The following is a 19,835-nucleotide window of genomic DNA, read 5'->3' on the forward strand; positions in this document are numbered from 1 at the left end:
ATCCCTCCCTTCATCCCCACTTCAGCCCTTCATCCCTACCTTCATCCCCCTTTCATCTCTCCCTTCTCTCCCTTCATCTCTCCCTTCATCTCTCCCTTCATCCCTCCCTTCATCCCTTCATCTCTCCCTTCATCTCTCCCTTCATCCCTTCATCCCTTCCTTCATCCCTCCCTTCATCCCCACTTCAGCCCTTCAACCCTAACTTCATCCCCCTTTCATCTCTCCCTTCATCTCTCCCTTCATCCCTCCCTTCATCCCTTCCTTCATCTCTCCCTTCATCCTTCCCTTCATCCCTTCTTCCCCCCTTCATTCCTCCCTTCATCCCCCCTTTTTTTCCTTCATCCCTCCCTTCATCTCTCCCTTCATCCCTTCATCCCCCTTCTTCCCTTCATACCTCCCTTCATCTCTCCCTTCATCCCTCCATCCCTCCCTTCATCTCTCCCTTCATCCCTCCACCCTTCTCTTCCTTCATCCTTCCACCCTTCTCTTCCTTCATCCCTTCATCCCTCCATTCATCCCTTCATCCCTCCCTTCATCCCCCTTCATCCCATCATCTCTCCCTTCATCCCTCCTCCCTTCTCTTCCTTCATCCCTCCCTCCATCCCTTCATCCCTCCCTTCATCTCTCCCTTCATCTCTCCCTTCACCCCCCTTCATCTCTCCCTCCACCCCTCCCTTCATCCCCCTTCATCTCTCCATCCTCTTCCTTCATCCCTCCCTTCATCCTTTCTCCCTTCTCTTCCTTCATCCCTCCCTTCATCCGTCCTCCCTTCTCTTCCTTCATCCCTCCCTTCATCCCTTCATCTCTCCCTTCATCCCTCCTCCCTTCTCTTCCTTCATCCCTCCCTCCATCCCTTCATCCCCACTTCATCCCTTCATCCCTCCCTTCATCTCTCCCTCCACCCGTCCCTTCATCTCTCCCTTCTCTTCCTTCATCCCTCCCTTCATCCCTCCTCCCTTCTCTTCCTTCATCCCTCCCTTCATCCAGACTTCATCCCTTCATCTCACCCTTCATTCCTCCCTTCATCCCTTCATCCCCCCTTCATCCCTCCCTTCGTTCCTTCATCTCCCTTCATCCCTTCATCCCTCCCTTCATCCCTCCCTTCATCCTTCATCTCTCCCTTAATCCCTCCCAGTCAGTCACTTATAAAATATTAAACTTTGAATTGGATCACAAATCAGGACTAGCTAACGAGCCAGAGGGCTAAACAACCAGACTCAGGGATGGCTGCTAACCTTAGCTGGTGCTAGCCAACGATCCTGCAAATCCCTCCCTTCATCCCTTCATCCCCACTTCATCCCATCATCCCTCCCTTCATTCAAGTTTAAAAAAACATATTTTGTGAGAAGTGTGGCTCTGAGGACGGTGCCCTGTCAGCAGCTGCTGGATGGATTGGAAACGTGCTGCAGGTATTTATGCTTCCCAGAGAATGAATGTTGAGGTGCACGTTGGGTTTGCAGTAAACTGTCGCATATTCGATGGGCTTTCATGAAATGTGGTTCGTGTCCTCCTCAGGATGAACTGTAAGAGCTTTGCTGATCCCTTCAACACATTAAGCTGAGAAGGTGAACAATATACCTGCTTAGCATCAACATATTAGCATTGTAATTGTAATTAGCATTAGCTCAATGTGGCCCTGTCTGTCCAGTTTCACAGAGCAGCAGGTGCGGCTATAGACTCTTAGTTTTGTTGGTAAGCGTCAGCTCTGATTGGCTCATACAGCGCCACCCAGTGGACTAATGACATTTCCACTCACACTACGTCCAGTTTGAAAGTGTTCCCCGAGATGTTTGGTATCAGTGTGCAAAGTTTGCAGTTTTTATCCAAAAATCTGCAGAGTTCTAAATTATTTCTGGTTCCTCTGCAGCAGACAACATTATGCATTAAATCAGATCCTACATGTGGAGAACATGCAGTCGCGACGTGGCAGGTTTTACCGCAACAACAAGTAAACCATTTCACACCAGCAGCCAAGCTGTCATGAAGCATTAAATGTATTTTCAAAAGCCTAAAGTTCTATATTTAACAGTTTTATATGTCGTACCTTGGTAGAAAACTTTATTTAACACTCATTTTGCTCACAAAGTGGATTCACAGGCAGCTGCAGAGGTTGAACGCTGCTACTGTTCAAAGCTCGCTTATGGTTTCTCAGCATGGATGGACAAGTTTTTACCACTTTCTGATGAGTTCTAAAGCCTTTATAAGTTGTAACTAATGGTTTTAGTAATTGTTCATGGATAATTTACCAATGCTTTATAGTCAGTTATAAACTATTAAACTTTGGATTGGATCACAAGTCAGGACTAGCTAACAAGCCAGAGGGCTAAACAACCAGACAGAGGCCAGAGGAGAGGATTTCAAGGCCTTCAGTGCACTGGATGGAAAAATCACGAGTTGACAGCTTCCTGCATAAGGCCATGAATGGATATGCAGAACTTTGAAGCTTTGTGGGAAAGCTGCTGCTTCTATCCCATGGACAAGCTACTGTGGAGCGTGGATTCTCCATAAACAAGGAGGTGGAGATGTGCAGTATGAACGAGGACACTATAGTCTCACAGAGACTGATCTGCGACTACGTGAGTGGTGGAGTGGTCAAAATGCCACTGACTAAAGAGCTGCTAAATGACTGTGCAACTGCACACAGCTGGTACAGGATCTTCTTGGACCGGAGAGGAAGAAAAAGGAAAAGACAAAACAGAGGGACAAGAGAAAAAGGGTTGAAAATGAGCTTGAAGAGCTACGCAAGAAAAGAAGAACAATCTCAACTGAGTGCGAAACTCTAGAGAAGGATGCAGATAGCCTCGCAGAGAAGGCTGAGAATACAGCAGGAACCAAGATGGCAGAACTCATCACTCAATCCAACTCCATGAGAAAAAGATGCAAGGACAAGAGAGGGGAGTTGATGGACCTACACCAGGCATCACCAAATGGTGGACCGCGGTCCGGGTCCGGACCGAGTGAGTGGTCTGGCCGGACCCACGAATCTCCAATCAATCTATGTACAAAATTTTACATGGAGCATTTTTCTGATGGTAGTGGGCGCTGCTACTCCAGTTAATACGGTAATACGCCGACACTCAGTTGAGCCAATCACATCTTTTGTTTACCCTGCACAGCCAGTGCACCCAAAAGCCAAGAGGAAGACAGAGGGGAGAGTATGGCGTGCTCTAAAATGAGGAAGGTCGACGCGGAAAACCGTAGTTTTAATGATGAATGGACGGAGAAATTTGTGTTAATTCTTTCAGCAGACAGCTCAAAACCAGTGTGCCTCATATGCTCCAAAACCGTTGCATTAATTAAAAGCGTCAACGTGAAGCGGCACTATGAAATGAGGCACGGCTCTTTTGAGCGAAGTTATCCCCTAAAGTCTGAGCTGAGAGCACGCAAAATATCCGAGCTCCAAGCCCAGTATGACAGGTCTGCACGACCCATCACGCACACATTTACAGCCCAGCAACTTGCAAATGAGTGTTCGCTAAAGGTAGCGTGTGAAACAGTGTCTGCATGCGGTTGCAGAGACATTGTTTGAAGGAAAACAAAAAGATGAAGCCTGTGAAAAAAATCAATCAACTTTAAAAAAGCCATTTTATTGTTTTGAACATGTTGACCTCTTGAAAAGTATGCCTGCAGTTCTCTTTAGGCATGGACTTAATTTAAAAAGAAGGTTGTTTAGTCAATGCTCTGTTTGCACTGTTCCTAAAGCAGACACTTTTTGTGACCTTTTTACTTGAAGTGTAGGCCTTTAGTCCTTTAGGTTGGGACCTCCTTAATTTAAAAGAAAACAGGGTTATTAGGCTCTTTCTGCACTTAATTTATTCTGAGGTTTCTGTTTCCTTTAATCTGAAATAAAAGCCTTAAATTTATTTGACTATGTAGGTGTACTTTATTAAAACTGATAATACAATATTGAAACCACAAACACAATAATACAAGTTAGTCTTCGGTTCTGACCTTTTTATGTGGAGGAACTTTTAGTATTGGACCTCAGTGAATTTTAATTGACTACCCCTGACCTAGACTGTGAAATTGAGAAGAGGGTGGTAGAGCTACGCCATATGTCTTGAGGAGAATTTGGGATGTTAGAAAACATTGGACCTCTGTGTTGGGTTTCCCTTATGAAGAGTGATGTGTTAACATTTGTGTTGTTTTTCAAACATTTATGTACATTATTTTTCAACCTTTTGGCTTGAGACAGGATGTTTTGAGGACTTATTTACAATGGAGACTGGTTTAAGTGTTGTAAGTGTTATTATTCTGTCTCCTTATTTGGAAAAAATGTTTAACATAATGCAAGTTGTGTATGTTATGTTGGCTCTATTCTGCAGAAAGAAGAAAGAAAATGCCAACTGTGCTTTGATTGTGTTTACAATAAAATAGAGCTTTTTCTACCACAGAAATTGTCATGACATGTTTGGGTCTTAAATTATATTTGTTGAGGTCTTAAAAATGTCTTAAAAAGCATTAAATTTGACTTTTAAAATGGTGCAAGAACCCTGTGGGGCTTGGTAGACACTCCCGAGCTGTGCCAGAAAAGGGGCACCCTGGAGCACATTTTGAGCAGCTGCTCGAAAGCGCTAGGAAAGGGGCAGTACCGCTGGTGCCACGAGCAAGTGTAGTAGCTTTGGCAGACTCCATCTGCACAGCTATCCAGCACAGCAAGACCCAGGCAGCACCCAAACAGTCAGTCTCCTTTATAAGAGCAAGGCAGAAGGCACCATTGCACCAGTCCATCAGGAGGAGGACTCACCACTGCTCATGACTGGCAGCCTCAAGTCGACCTTGGTAGACAGCTCAAGTTCCCAACCAATATCACAACCACTTTGCTATGACCAGATGTGGTATTAACAGAGTCCACCAAGCAAGTGGTTATCCTGGAACTGACTGTACCCTGGGAAAACAGAATAGAAGAGGCCCATGAGCGTAAGAGGTCCAAGCACGCAGAACTCAGCACGAAGTGCCTGATTAACGGCTGGAAAACCTGCTGCGAGCCAGTCAAGGTCAGGTGTCAAGACTTTGCTGGCCATTCACTTCTGCGTACCCTCAAACTCCTTGGAATAAAGTGACTGCAATTGAATAGAGCCATTAAAGGATAACTTTCGTTTTTTACAACCTGGACTTTATTTGTAGCATTACTTACGACCATTTAGACACCCAGACAACTTTGGTGGCATTTGGAGTCATTTTGAAGAAATTAGCCCCAGAGGAGCAGCGCATATATCCGTATAATGCGAGTTATCGGGGCACCCGCCACTCGACATTTATTGACACATCCAGACGCGTATCTCCTGGCCCACTCTGAGCAACAGAGGCATTCCTCCTCTGTTGTCATCGAGGAACATTGTCCACAAGAACACCACCAGTTACCGTCTACTCATGGACGCGCAGCCGTTTGTTGTTGTTTGGCCAGCTGTTCCTCTCTCTGCCTCCTCGTCCTCCTTTCAACGAGCTCCTCGTCCGTGTACTCTGGCTCAAAACAGTAAGGACGTCCATCGTAAACAAAGTCATCGTCCACCACCTCAGAGTCGGAAAAATATTCATCCATTTTGTGAAAAATAACAGTCGCGAACTACAGCTAAACTAGCCGACCGCCGCAGAGTTAGCCGTGTTGTGGCTGGCTGCTCGCAGCACGCGGCGCTCGAAAATGACGTCATCCACGTCAGAAGTAGTTGTCTAGAGACACTGGATGTTGATAACATGCCACCACGGGCTCAGAGGGGAATAGCACCAGCATATCATAACAAAATATTGGAATATGAACGAGTTTCGCCGCAGATTATGCGTTTATAGAGGCTACGCACGGGTGCCCCGATAACTCGCATTATACGGATATACGCGCCGCTCCTCTGGGGCTAATTTCTTCAAAACCACTCCAAATGCCACCAAAGTTGTCAGGGTGTCTAGATGGTCGTAATTAATGCTACAAATAAAGTCCAGGTTGTAAAAAACGAAAGTTATCCTTTAAGTGTATTTTATCAATCAATCAATCAAACTTTATTTATATAGCACTTTTCATCTGTTTAAAATGCAACACAAAGTGCTTCACAAAATAAAAGAATACAATAGAAAGAATAAAAGCATAGTATGACAGACAATATCCCACTCCCAGATATATACACACATGCGCTCACACACACACACACACACACGGTGCTGAGACATGGCAGGGCACTGAGGAACCACGTGGGGAAACACCTATGGGAGCCATCCACACCGAGAAGCGCCACAGCCTACGGCCACCGGGAGCACCGCCACAGAGACCACCCCGACGCCGATGGACAGGGGCAGACTCCAAACTTAATGCAGAGCCGCTCCAACCCCTCGGGCCCAGGAGGCCTCCAGGGAAATGCCCCCGTGGGCAGACCGGGTATACATCCCAGTGTGGAGGCCCCCCATGAGGAAACACTGAAGCTAAAAACTAAAAGACTAAAAAAAAAAAAAGATAAAAGCAGGTATAATACATAAAAGTTAAAAGATTTTAGAGGCCGCAGAGAGGGCCTCATGATGGCTGTGGATATGTAGGGGGGATCCGTGGAGCAACAGGCCACTTGAGCACAGGCAGTGGCCCGATCACCCCCGGCTGGGTCGCCCGGCGAGGGTATATGAAGATAACGACCTGAAACACCCTATGACCCCGGGTTCTTCACTGATGACTGTGTCTAAAACTGATCAGGAGAGCTGTTTCTGTCCTGGACTACCCTCTTGACAACACTGAGGATGTAGGTGAGAGGAGGATGTTAGCCAGGCTGACATCTATCATTGACAACCTCTCTCATCCGCTGCATGACACAGTGGGGCCCCTCAGCAGGTCCACACTGTAAGAAGGAACACTACCTCAGGTCTTTTATACCAACAGCTGTCATAGTGTTCAACTCCAGCATTGCTTAATGTAGCACTGGGTCATATTCATGTGACGGTTAGTGCTGAGTGAGACCCAGGAGCGGAAGTGGAGAGGGTTAACAAAGGTTTTATTTACAACAACAAAAACAGAAGAAGTCGCTGGCAGCGTGAGGTCCAAAAAACATTAACTAAGAGAGGTCCAGAGAGTGCTGGGCTGTGTGGGCATGGGAGGCACTGAAACAAAAGGAGAGGAGACAATGAATTACTCCAGGTGAACAATATCCAGAAAACACGAATGTACGTTACCACTAGAGATACGAGGCCACTGGTACCACAGTACGAAGAAGTATACTCTGGCCCGAAATGGACCCAGCGGAACCGGACCCCATTCGGGCTGCCCTCGCCCACCCAGGACAACGTCTCGGCCAGCACGAGGATATGCTTAGAGGAGTTATGGAAGCGGTACAAAACCTCAGCATTCAAGTCTGCGACCTCACCGCTCACCTTCCTCCTCGAGCCCCGCACCAGCACCAGCACCAGCACCACCAGCCTCCACTCCAGCCCAACCTGCCCCTCTGTCTGTCACTCAGTGAGATCCCCATGTGCCGGCCCCCGAACCCTTTTCAGGTGAGGTTGGAAGTGCCGGGGGGTTTATTCTGCGCTGTTCACTAGTATTTGATCAACAGCCCCTTAGTTACCCTCCAGATAGAGCTAAGATAGCCTATACTGTTAATCTGTTACGGGGTCGGGCAGTGCAGTGGGCTACAGCTTTGTGGGAACAGCACTCCCCCATTCTCTCTTCCTTCGAGAATTTCTCTAGAGAACTTAGCCGAATCTTTGACCACTCACGACAGGGGCAGGAGGTAGCTAAACGCTTATTTTCTCTAACTCAAGGTTCTAGGTCGGTGGCAGATTTCTCTATCAACTTTCGTATCGCAGCCTCAGAGAGTGGGTGGGGGGAGTTAAGGGGAGCATTCTTACGGAGCCTTTCTAGTGAGTTAAAGGATGAATTAGCCTCCAGGGACGAGCCCGATTCTCTAGAGTCACTAATTTCTCTTGCCATACGCATAGATAACCGTCACAATTCAGACTCTTTTTGCACTGATGTATGATTTATGTTTACTTCAGCCTGTAATCACATACACGCAATATTACTTTTTCATTCTCTTTAAGTACTAAACTTATGCATATATACTTTTTTTTTGCCATGACACATATATATTTATTACTGTGCAACAGAGTAAACACTGGACTAAACTTATCCGTAACCACCATGTGCAATTTCAATCTATGTGCAATTTCTGTTAAAACTATAAAATTCTGGTCAGATTTTTGGCAGTATATTTTTTATGGCAATATTTTTTATAGTTCTTTTGTGGTGATATATATTTTTCTGTTTTATGTTTTGTAGTTCTTGTATAAAATGTACATATATATATAATCAACTTTTATTTTGTAATTTTCTATTCTGGTGTTATTCCTACTGCTATTATCTGCTGCCTGTAGCAATTTCCCCGGCTTATCTTATATATAACAGGGTTGTTGTAACAAGAAAAGTTACTCAAAGTTGTGTAAGTGAATTCACATACAAATGTTTGCACAATTAAATGCAAATATCCAAGGTATACTATTTTGCAAAACCATGAAGTCTGCGATACCTAAGGAATATATAGCCTTTTTGTCAGTGTGAATTTTTAGTTTCTTATTTGTTTTACCTAAATTGGAGATTTGTTTCCTAGCTCTTTCCTACCTCAGTATGTTTATTGTGCTGCTTGCTTGTACAGGCATTCATGGGCTCTAGAGAATAAATTCTAATAACTTTGGTGATTCTCCTACTTTTCTTGTAGTGCCATCAGTAGGTCTATGTGTTTACTTATCTGGTAAAATATGTAATTACTGATTCGCACAAAAGTTTGTCAAGCATTCATGGTCACCAGACAATGTAACCTAATGCCAAAAACCTTTCCAAAGTGCAAGATAATCTACATCATAAGCATTTCAATTTACCTTCCATCAACCCTTGCTCCTTTATTTAACCAGGTAAAAAAAAAATCTTATTGGGATCTAAATCCATTCTTTAAGAGAGACTTGGCCAAGAGGTCAGCATTCGTGAATCAGACTCACAAGAGGATTTTTTCATGAATGAGGCCAGAAAATATATCAGAACTTCTGGAATTGGAGACAAAATACCGGCCCTCTGATGTTTAGTGAGTCCTGTATTGACTCAGTAGCTGTTTGTCATATCCTCGGCTTAATAAAGGAATTCTTCTTTAATTTGTTCATGCACTAAGAATTGTATTTGATACATTTCATAGAGGTCCAATTTTTGTTTGGCATTTTTTTATCCTTTACTGGCATCCATGGAGAAGAGACAGTTGGAAAATGTGGAAAAGAGATGGAATGATGAACTAAAAGTCTTTGTCCAGAATCAAACTAGGGATGCTGCTGTTGCATGGTATTTGTCTTAACTGCTCTCTCACTGCTCTCCTGGGGTCCGTTTCACAAAGCAGGTTCAACAAACTCTGAGTGTAACCCTGAACTCTGAGTTGATCTACTCTGAGATAGGAAACTCTGAGTTTTCGATTCCACAACAGCAGATTTGAGTTAGTTTGATTAACTCAGAGTAGGTTCACCTCGAGTTAAGCGCGTGCACCGCAACTTTAAAAAGACAGCATCAATGGAACCCCGATTTGAGGAGTCACCATGGCAACGGGGAAGCGGAAGGCTGCCTACTTCACGCCACTGGAAATTAGACATTTTAATGCGCTCATACAGCGAATATGAACACGTTTTTAGACGGAAGTCCAACACCGCTGCAGCTGCGAAGGAGAGGGAGACGGCGAGAACATTGCTGCTCGGGTCAATGCGTGAGTATAGATGTAGTCCTTTGAAATCACAATAATAGTACAGGGCAAAACTGCTTGAATGGTTGCCTATTAATTTATTTCATTTAGGTGCAATCCCGCGGGGGAGAAGCGCACTTGGCAGCAGCTTAAAATGAAATATAAAAACATGGTTCAAACAGGTAAGACCTCTGCATGATCTCATGGAGGTAGCTACCTCATTTTGATCATGTTTTACATTGTAAAGTAAATATTAAGTGGCTCCCTTTCATTGTAAAATTGGTTATATTGTGTTCATATAATGTTTTGTTTTTTGTTAACGAATGAAATAAAATTTAAAAATGTTCTCATCTATATCATGTTATGTTAAATAATTAAGCCTATATTTAAACTAACACAGACTTTTACTCAGCTAACATAAAGAAGGCAGATGCACGAAGAACGGGTGGTGGCCTAAAACCGATAACTGTCTGGAAAAGCAAGAACATCGTGGTCTGATAAATATCTCCCCACGAATATTTAATTCTCTGCGCAGTATCGCTGCACCTTCATCCACGGGATCATGATCAAAAGACGTTAACATGCCATGTTAACGAAAAACGTCACCACCTACTGTGCCTAATGGACTTCCCACTGACTGATATTTTTTATGATTTTTTTTAATAACAGACGGCAGAACTATGCCAAAATTCGTCTGCCGACTGAATGAGTGAATGAGGAAATGAAATACGATGTGTGGTTGAAAGAGGGCGGAGACACAGAGAAACTCGAGGTTCCTTGAGTAAAACCTGGTCCCGACCAGGTTAGATTCATAGAGTTTAACTTACCTCTGTCTGTGAAACAGGCCTGAGTTACCCCTCTTTCTCTGGTTTGACTTACCTTCCTATGTGAAACGGAAAACTCAGAGTTTCCCTCATTTCAGGGTTAACATACTCGGAGTTTTCAGTAAACCTGCTTTGTGAAACGGACCTCTGGATTCTGGTTTTAGCAGGTCACAGTGCGACTGCGCCTCTCTGCGGAGAAAACGGTAACTTGTATTTCTACCTGCCGGAAGTGCTCGTGTTATGTTTGCGGTCCCTTTCTTTTGCTCCACGCCTGACCGTGTACAAGATTTAAATAACTCAAATGATGACTTCCCACCTGAAAGTACTGTTCCCATTAGCTTTCAACTACTGATAATTCATGTAATGTAACGCTATCAGCTCGGGAAAAAAAAGTTCGTTTTGCCGTCGGGTGACTTAAAGTTTTGTAAATATAAATAATATATTGCAATGTTTTCAGCTTGAATGGGTGTATACACGAATGCGACGTTTAGTCGGTGGAAGTTAACAATAAAACATTTAAATTCGCATGTCAATGTAAAATTGCAAGTTTTCCCGTTTGGTATTCAACGCAACACGCGAGGAATGGTTTGTTTTCGTCACGTGACAGGAAGTATGTGTTGGAAGTTGAACGTTATTAGGAAGTGTGTGTATTTACGATGCAGCGATACTCAACTTTGAAGTCTTGAAATATAACTATTACCCCCTTATTCTGGGGATAATAGGGGTATTTTCTATGAAAATGAACGCGGCTAGTGTTTCCTTTGCGTCTGATTTACCGCCAGCTGCCTGTTCTTAGCTGTGAGCACTCAACCTTTGCATGCTAGTTTTAGGTAAGTGGCTAGCTAAGTTGGATGACAACCTTGCTGTGTCCGTCACCGCAACCACGCCGAGTTTTGTGTTGTCTTGTGATGGTGAAATCTTTTCAATAAGTCTCCTGTCATTTTCACTTCACCTAGTTTAGCTAATGCCTGTTGTTGAAACATTCCACGGTATGCAATTTTTGTGTAACGCTAACTGTCCCTTGGAGTCCTGTCCTGTAGTTTTGACAAGACATGTACACCTAACGTTACTTAGAGTCGCATTAGGCTGGCATCGTCATGGCCCCAGCAAAGCTGGGTCGATAAGGCGATGAAGAGCAACAACTGTCGTCTTTGGCTTTTGCTCAGTAACGCTGCTGAGTTAACGCTGAGTTCATGGTAGCTGTGGTGTGGTCATGTTACGATGCCGCTTTGCTAATAGCGAACTTTATTAGTTTAGTATTAGTGTAGAGTATCTTAAAGTTACTGTCACGCTCCCAACGTCGGATAAGTGAAGACAGCCTTGGGTAAGCCATGCACTGTGATTAGTGACTGCCACTCCATAATGTTAGCTGCCATTCACGAAACGAGTTCCGACAGATTCAATCTGGTGTCTGCCACCAAATTGTCGCTAATTGAACTAGCTGTCAAGCTCATAAAAGTAACAGCAGTTGTTTTCAGACAACGTGATCCCTAAGCATTAAATTTTGTTGAAAGTTACAATCAAACAGGTTCTGTAAAATAGGGTGGCCATGTTTAATGTTCGAAATAGACATGTACCTTATCAAATTAGACTGCAGTCGTATTATGAGTCCTCAGTAAGAAGTAGGAATGAGAATATTCCCACTACCAATATTACATAAAGGCAGTAACGGACAGTGTCAACTTCAGGTTTTATAATTCAATTTTTCAATTAAATTCAATTTTATTTACATATCACCAAATCACAACTGAAGTTGTCTCAGGACACGTTACATTTAGAGCAGGTACAGACCAAACTCTTTATCTACAGAGACCCAACAGTCCTCTCATGAGCGAGCACTTGGCAACAGTGGTGAGGAAAAACTTCCTTTTACCAGGCAGAAACCTCGAGCAGAACCAGGCTCTGGGTGGGCGGCTATCTGCTTCAACCGGTTGGGTGAGAGAGAAAGGCAGAGAGAGAGAGTCAGAGACATAGAGGTTCGGGGTTTGACAGAAATCACAGTTTTGACAGCTGTAATAGATTTATAGGTTTACAAAGTACATATGGCATGGTATATGCGTGTGTGTTATATTTATGTATGTGATGTATTAACATATTATAAGTTGCCTTATATCTTATATGCTGAATTTCTCGACTAACTAACCATTCTCGAATCCTATAAAAAGTCATACTGAAGGCTGTAATTATTTCTGACTATGAGCAAATTGATCTTTTTCAATTTAAGAATGGACTACAAATGATCCCTCTCTAAACAGGAGATCAGAGTGTGTTCGCAGAATGAAGACAGAGTTTTGATAAGCTTAGGAATTTACTGTCTTTATGAAACCATTTGTTTCCTGTGTTTCGTAGACATTGAACACCACCCCTGTGGCGCCTACAACTGGGAGGGTTGTGATTTCTTCATCACAATTTCCTCCCACACCTTGGAGTAGGTCTCATCGTCCCTGAGCCAGCAGGATGTTGGAGGGTCTTGTTGCCTGGGTTCTAAACACATACCTGGGAAAATATGTCAGCAACCTGAACACAGATCAGCTCTCCATCGCCCTTCTGAAAGGTAACTACACATGCATGTGTTTTTCTACATCTACTTACACATCATGCACTCTGTTTCCAGTTTGTTAGGTCCACTTAGTGAAAACTAAACCAGTCTGTTACAACAGCTCTGCAATATATCCTCTGTTTATGAAGATTTCAATCATCAGTTTTTGTTGTGACTGTTTTTGAGATTGTTGATTCAACTTCATGATCATTTTTGAGGATGTAGTTTGTGGTGCTGATGTACTGTCTTGCATTACACAAAGAGACAAAGAAGCATTTCTGTTATTTAGCCTAACCCTGTTGATATTAAGAAAAAAATAAAGTTACTAAGTCACTATAAATTTGTAGAGGGTATTGTTTGAACTGATGCCTGGAACAAATGCGTTGTTCATGATGTAGTTCTGGCTCTAGTATCTAATTTTGGATGGCTTACCTCAATGTTTTCCACAATCCTTTTGACTACTGAGACAGTGACAGAGTACCAGTAAGTCTCTATGTTCACACTCACTCTTCAGGAGCCATACATATGCCATCATATGTGCACACACATACATGCACTGTTAAAAACAACAAAGAACTCTAAAGATACAAGTTAGTGGAGACTAATATACAGATACGAAAGAGGAGACCAAAACTGCATAATTCAGTTCCATTATCAGATAAGACCTATCCTAACTAACTGGCAACAAAATGTATGTTATTAAATGAACTGCATTAAGAACTTCAAACCAGTGGTGTGGTCCTTTACATGTCATTCAGACACTGTAACATACAGTTATAACCAATTTTACTTGGATTATTTGAAATCATCAATATTTGTTAGGAAAGCAAAGACAGCATTTGTCTGTTTCCTGCTATTCCTCAGGTGCAGTGGAGCTGGAGAACCTCCCTCTGAGGAAAGATGCGCTCCGAGAGTTTGACCTGCCATTTGAAGTCAAAGCAGGTGAGACACACTGACTGATGACCTTGCAAATGTTAAACAAGACTAACAAAAACTATAACCAAAGTGGAATAAGGGAATGCTCTGAAAGGCAGAGGCTGCACATTTATGGCATGGGTGAGGCTGAACTGCTTTCATCAATCCTTTTTGATTGGTCCATGTATTTTCCCTCATATTACTGTGCAGAAGCTTTGTGCTCATGTTAATGTGATTGGGTTTTTTTTTTCTGGAAGTAGGTGGATCACAGTGATGAAAAAACAGTCCAAATCCACGCTTATCTATAATGACATTATAATGATTGGGGCCATAATGTCAGTTGTAAATATGGCTGGAACAGGACACCCCACAAAGGTCATTGTTTTAAGTAGCCCCACTTTTTCAGTCAGTTACTGACACCGCTGGTATTTTCTGCTCATGTTGAATTAGTTAGTTTCCACTGCCATCAACCTAGTAGCTTGTTTCAGTTTAATTTGTTGACACATCTATACATCTATACGCATGTGTATGTATGTATATATATATATACACACATTTATACTACACACACATTAATGCATATATATGTTATTATATGTGTATATATATGTGTGTGTATATATATTAGGATATAATATAGAATTGCACAGGATGCGTTATATATATTGCACATATTAAGTTGCACAGATGTAATGTTATTAGCATATGATGACATGTATAACGGAGTAGTGCAAAAATAGGTTTGTGATGTGAAACAACATCAACACAGTACTACATTAAATGATGCGGGAGTTAAACTGTCTGACAGCAGTTACACACCTCCAGACTGAGGAAACAGACATGAAGCATCACTACACACTGCTCACATCCTGCACTCAACCTGCTCCAACCTCTCCCCTCTGGTAGGCACTACAGACCACTGAACATTAAAACAACCAGACACAAAACAGTTTTTTCCCACATGCCGTCACCCCAATGAACAGTTAGCTATTTATACAGTGTTACTTACCCTCTGACAACAAAACATCCACTGACTGACATTTATCATTCAATATGCAGTTTTTAACATCCACATTAATCACTCACTGTCAACACAGACACCTGCACATTGTAAATTTCATTGTATATTTTGTTTTTTGCCTCATCATTCATTTTATATATTGTTTCTTTTTTTTAATTTTTGCAAAACTTAATCCATTGTTCAGTCTTTTTGTCCTTTTTATCTATGCAAATACATTGAGTGCAGTGGGAGTGAAATTTCCTGTATGTGCCCACATACTTGTCCAGTAAAGCTGATTCTGATCGTAAATTCAAAGGCAAGATCAGATTGTTCATTATCCACATAATGTATCAGGAAAGGTGTGCTTTCCCATAAAGCAACTCACTTTTGTCTTTCATTAGACCCCTCTGTCTCTTAAATGACCTTTTTTAAACCCAACACCTTCACTTTACAATGCAGGCAGTGTGCTGTCAGAAAGTCTCCAAACCAATCTGAGCTCTGTTTTTTTTTTTTTTTGCATTGAAAATCTCCATCCAAGGTGCCATTCAACCTCACAGGCTCAGTAACATTTCTCAATAATTGGTCTAGTGCCCCTTTAACAATAGAATTCAAATACAGTTTCTAACCATTTACCAACACTATCACTAGCAATGAATGAAGGAGCACGGTTTACCACAAAGACCATTATGAACATAACTCAATGAGCAGCAAATGTTAGCCTTGCATAGCTGGGCCAATCTCCACAACATTGTTAGCGCTGGAAGAAGATGCAGGTGCAACCATTATCTTTATGGTAGAAAATAATTATTTTGTTGGAACATTTGCATGTGGGGAGGCGAGACCTGGAATAAAAATGGCTAAATCCCTGCAAAAGAAAAGCCAGAAAAGTAACCAGGTTAGGGTGAGCATAGCTTGCTGCTCTTTTCAGAATTAATCAGCGTGTAGTTTGCTATCTTGGAGGTTGTTGTTTTTTCCCGTAGTGGCGGGGATTTAGAAAAAGGTAACATGCAGATAGCCGTAGAGCCTGCTTATTTCCACAGTCTCTATCTCGTGAGTCAGACTGTCAATACAGCACTTTGGCACATGAAAAGACGTTGTCCGTAAAATCCCTGGAGGCTTTACAAGTGCCTTATTAGGCTTTGGAATACCTGATTTACTTCTGGTTCAATCTAACCCAATTTAACTACTGAATATATATAGTCAAAGGGTTAGGGTTAAATACAGTATTTGTCAAATTTGAGAGTTTAATGTTAGTTATTATATCTTCAGCTTCAGCTTGTGTTTCCTTAAGTGTGATTCATGCATCATGTTGTCTTTCACCAGGCTTCATTGGAAAGATTACTCTCCAGATCCCTTTCTACCGGCCTCACAGTGACCCATGGGTCATCTCCATGTCCCAACTCAACCTGATCATCGGCCCCACCCAGCTACAGGAGTATGACGTAGAGAAAGAGAGAGAGGAGGAGAGACAGCGCAAAAAACGCCTCCTCAAGGCTCTTGAAGACAAATTTATAGTAGGTGGTTCAATGCTACAGATTAAAAAAAAATGCTTTTTTGTTTGTCTCACCAATGTTAACAAAGAACAAATAACACAGCCTCACAGGAACACTAGAGTAGCTACAGACACGCATCATTTTTTTGTGCTGCATGTTATATCTTCAATTCACACCAACACAATTGAGGTGTGCACCTGAACTACTATTCTGGGGGGTTCTTAGAGTGATTTAAAATCTGCGACAAACACAGCATTGATATGACATTTGTTCTCATAGCAGCAGAAAGGGTTTATGTGTCAGCATTGTCAGATCCAAAAAAGGAATCACTCAGCATTATCTTAATCAAATCATGGAATTGAATTATGTAGCTTGATCTTCTCTTCTTAATCTGTATTTGTTCCTGGTTGTTTGGTTGTGTCTAAATTATGTTAGTCTCTATTCTTTAGAGTTCTTTGTTGTTTTTGACTGTTTATTCAAGTGTATGCATATTAATATGTTTGTGTTTGGCTCCTGAAGAGTGAGTGTGAGCAGAGAGGAGAGTCTTACTGGTACTCTGTCACTGCCTCAGTGGTCACCAGGATTGTGGAAAACATTGAGGTAAACCATCCAACATTATACACTAGAGGTGGACTATATCATGAACAATGCATGTGTTCCATGTATCAGTTCAAACAATACCCCCTGCCATTTATACAGTGAGTTAGTAAAATTCCCACCCCATTAGCATCAATGAGAGTAGGCTAAATATCAGAAATGCCTCTTTGTATAGTGCAATAAAGTCAACAGCACTACAGATTACATCCTCTAAAGTTATCATAAAGTTGAATTAACCCATTTCTAAAATAGTTTCAACAAAGACTGAACATTAGAACCTTCATGAATAGAAGAGTTATTGAAGGGCTGTTGTATTAGACATGTCATAACTTGCTGGTAAGACCATGCAAAAAGGGAGATGCATTGTTTAGTTTTTCAGCAAACTATATTATTAAGCAAAATTACCTAAAGCAAATACAAAACAAAATAGTAAAAGAGCACGTTGTATATACAGTACATCCGTGGTATGTGTAGTGTAGGGTATGCATGGAAATGAGAAGAGTGGGTGACTGCTGTAAGGGGCATAAAATAGAAATGTTAGGCAAAAGGTGAACCAGTTACAGAATGGTTTACCAATCAAGTAGTTTAAAGGATATGTTTAGAATTTCAAGATTGTCTTTAAAAAAGTCAGGTGCCCATTTGAGTATTGAAACAGGTTCTGAGGCTAATGCGGGTCTTCAGCAGTCCAAGTTACACAAATCAAGTGAGGATCTTCCAAAATATCTTTTAAAAAGACTGTAAGTTGGGAAGACATTCACTTGATTTACTTAATTCAGACTGCTTAACTGAACAGTATGAACAAGAGAAATGTGAAAGTCTTAAAAATAGCTTGGAGTTTTTATGATGATATGAACAAAAGCTAGACAAGGTTTTGATCCATACAAACACCAAAAATCAGGACAAAATAAATGTCAGGACAGTGAATTTCCATGTTCTGTAATGCTCAAAGTTATTAGTTGTTAAGAGTTTGATCCTGAGTAACAGACTGATCTCCGTTGTCTGGCTTATGTGTAGCTAAAGATCCAAGATGTGCATCTTAGATTTGAGGATGACTTCTCGACCCCAGAGAAACCCTTTTCCTTTGGGGTTTGCATCAACAACGTTTCTGCTCAGAACCCTTCCAAAGAGTCGGTAAGTGTTCATTGAAGCTGATTTCAGCCTAAGAATGTGACACAATTACAATTACAATGACAATTACACACCCATTCCTTTTCATGTTGCCTTTACTGGATCAGGACAATTTTAAGATTAGTGATATTCATGAGAACACGTGCTATAGTAGTTTAATTTTTTAACCACAATTATTTCTCTGTTGTACACTACTACTTATTTGTACATTGCATTACTGTCTTAATGTAATACAGGCAGTAGGCCATTATAGCTTTGCATTCACCAAAAAAATTGATATTCTAAAGATAGCTCAGTATCTTAAGGTTGTGAGATTGGTGTGCTGTATTTATGAGGTATTCATATTTTATTTGGCTGGCTCAGTTGATTAAGGACTACCACAGGCCTTTGCATTTGAGGTTAATGGAGGAGATTTTCTTTGCAGGTCCAAAAGCTCCTCCGACAAAAACAGCTGGAGATAGAAGATTTCAGCGTCTACTGGGATACAGAATGTGAAATACTGGGAAAGCTGCCTGCAAATCAGATCCAGGTCAGACTCTTCAACAGTTAGGAACCAGCTTCCAGGACAAAGAATATTAGAGCTTAGTTCTGAACTACATCCTGAGTTTCGCATTTCACTTCTCTTTCACGTAAGGTACATGCTACAAAGTTCATTTATTAGTCATTCTATAACACAGGGTTGTACAAAGAAATGCAAGTTGTAGTCGTGTTATGCTTCTCACAAAACACACATTTACTTAGGGTAGAGTGTGGAAAATTAATTGAGCAGTCTCACAGCCTGAGGAACTGCTGGTGTTCTGGGCAGACCTGCAGTATTCTCTTGTACTGGGTCTTGCTCATGCATGCACACACATCGTTCCAGACAGTACACTTTGTATTGCTCCTTTGTAAAAGAGAACAAGAAATTTTGCCATCTCAAGTTTTCTGGGCTTGCTTTACCAGGGTGTACGTGTATGCTATCCATGACAGGTTCTCTGTGATGCTGATTGCCAGGAACCTAAAACTGTTTACCTGCTCCACCTCAGCTCCACTGAAGTAGACAGGGGTGTATCTTTGCCTCCTTTTTTTCTGATATCAACCATCAGGTCCTTGGCTTTGTTGACCTTGAGCAGTAGGTTGTTCTCTGTCCACCACTCTACAAGATTGTTGATTTCCTTCCGATATGAATTGTCATCATTATTTGAAATCCAGCTGATGATGCCGGCATCATCTGCAATTTTCACAAAAGAGTTCTCACCATGTCTGGGATTGCAATAATCGGTATACAGCTGGAACAGGAGGTTTCTCGAGGTTTATCTTAAATTGTACCTGGCCACACTAAACCACAAACATCAGAACATTTCTGGTACCTGAGGCACACAATACCGACAGAATCATTGATTGATTTGAATTGATTGAGATTTGTACTTAGGTGAGATGTAGCTGATTATGGTTTCTAATTTCAGGTGCATTAAGGGGATAGGACTTGTATTTAAACATTATGCAATGTATAAATCACAAAATACAAGCTGCGTGGTGTAACCTGACTTTAAAAAGATCTCTTGAATTATGTAATGTGATGATGCACAACCAAGACGTTATGTAGATGTAAATGCATTGTCTACGGTCAGATTCTCTCCAGTTCAAGAGATAAAGTTGTCTGATTGTTTTGTAACTAAA

At 41.8% G+C, this 19,835-nt stretch overlaps 1 protein-coding gene across 4 annotated transcripts in view; it reads left to right on the forward strand.

Annotated features, from left to right (window-relative positions):
• Positions 1-11,146: 11,146 nt before the first annotated feature.
• vps13d (vacuolar protein sorting 13 homolog D) overlaps positions 11,147-19,835 on the forward strand; it is a 78,472-nt gene continuing 69,783 nt past the window's right edge. For all 4 annotated transcript variants that reach the window (XM_041946761.1, XM_041946764.1, XM_041946763.1 and 1 more), the window contains exons 1-7: positions 11,147-11,334; positions 12,854-13,058; positions 13,908-13,985; positions 16,282-16,472; positions 16,971-17,051; positions 18,063-18,179; positions 18,601-18,705. In XM_041946761.1, coding sequence (XP_041802695.1) covers positions 12,962-13,058; positions 13,908-13,985; positions 16,282-16,472; positions 16,971-17,051; positions 18,063-18,179; positions 18,601-18,705 — 669 coding nt within the window. In that variant the 5' untranslated portion in view covers positions 11,147-11,334; positions 12,854-12,961. The remainder of the gene's footprint in view (positions 11,335-12,853; positions 13,059-13,907; positions 13,986-16,281; positions 16,473-16,970; positions 17,052-18,062; positions 18,180-18,600; positions 18,706-19,835) is intronic.

The sequence above is a fragment of the Chelmon rostratus genome, chromosome 10 (assembly GCF_017976325.1).
Source record: "Chelmon rostratus isolate fCheRos1 chromosome 10, fCheRos1.pri, whole genome shotgun sequence".
NCBI lineage: Eukaryota > Metazoa > Chordata > Actinopteri > Chaetodontiformes > Chaetodontidae > Chelmon > Chelmon rostratus.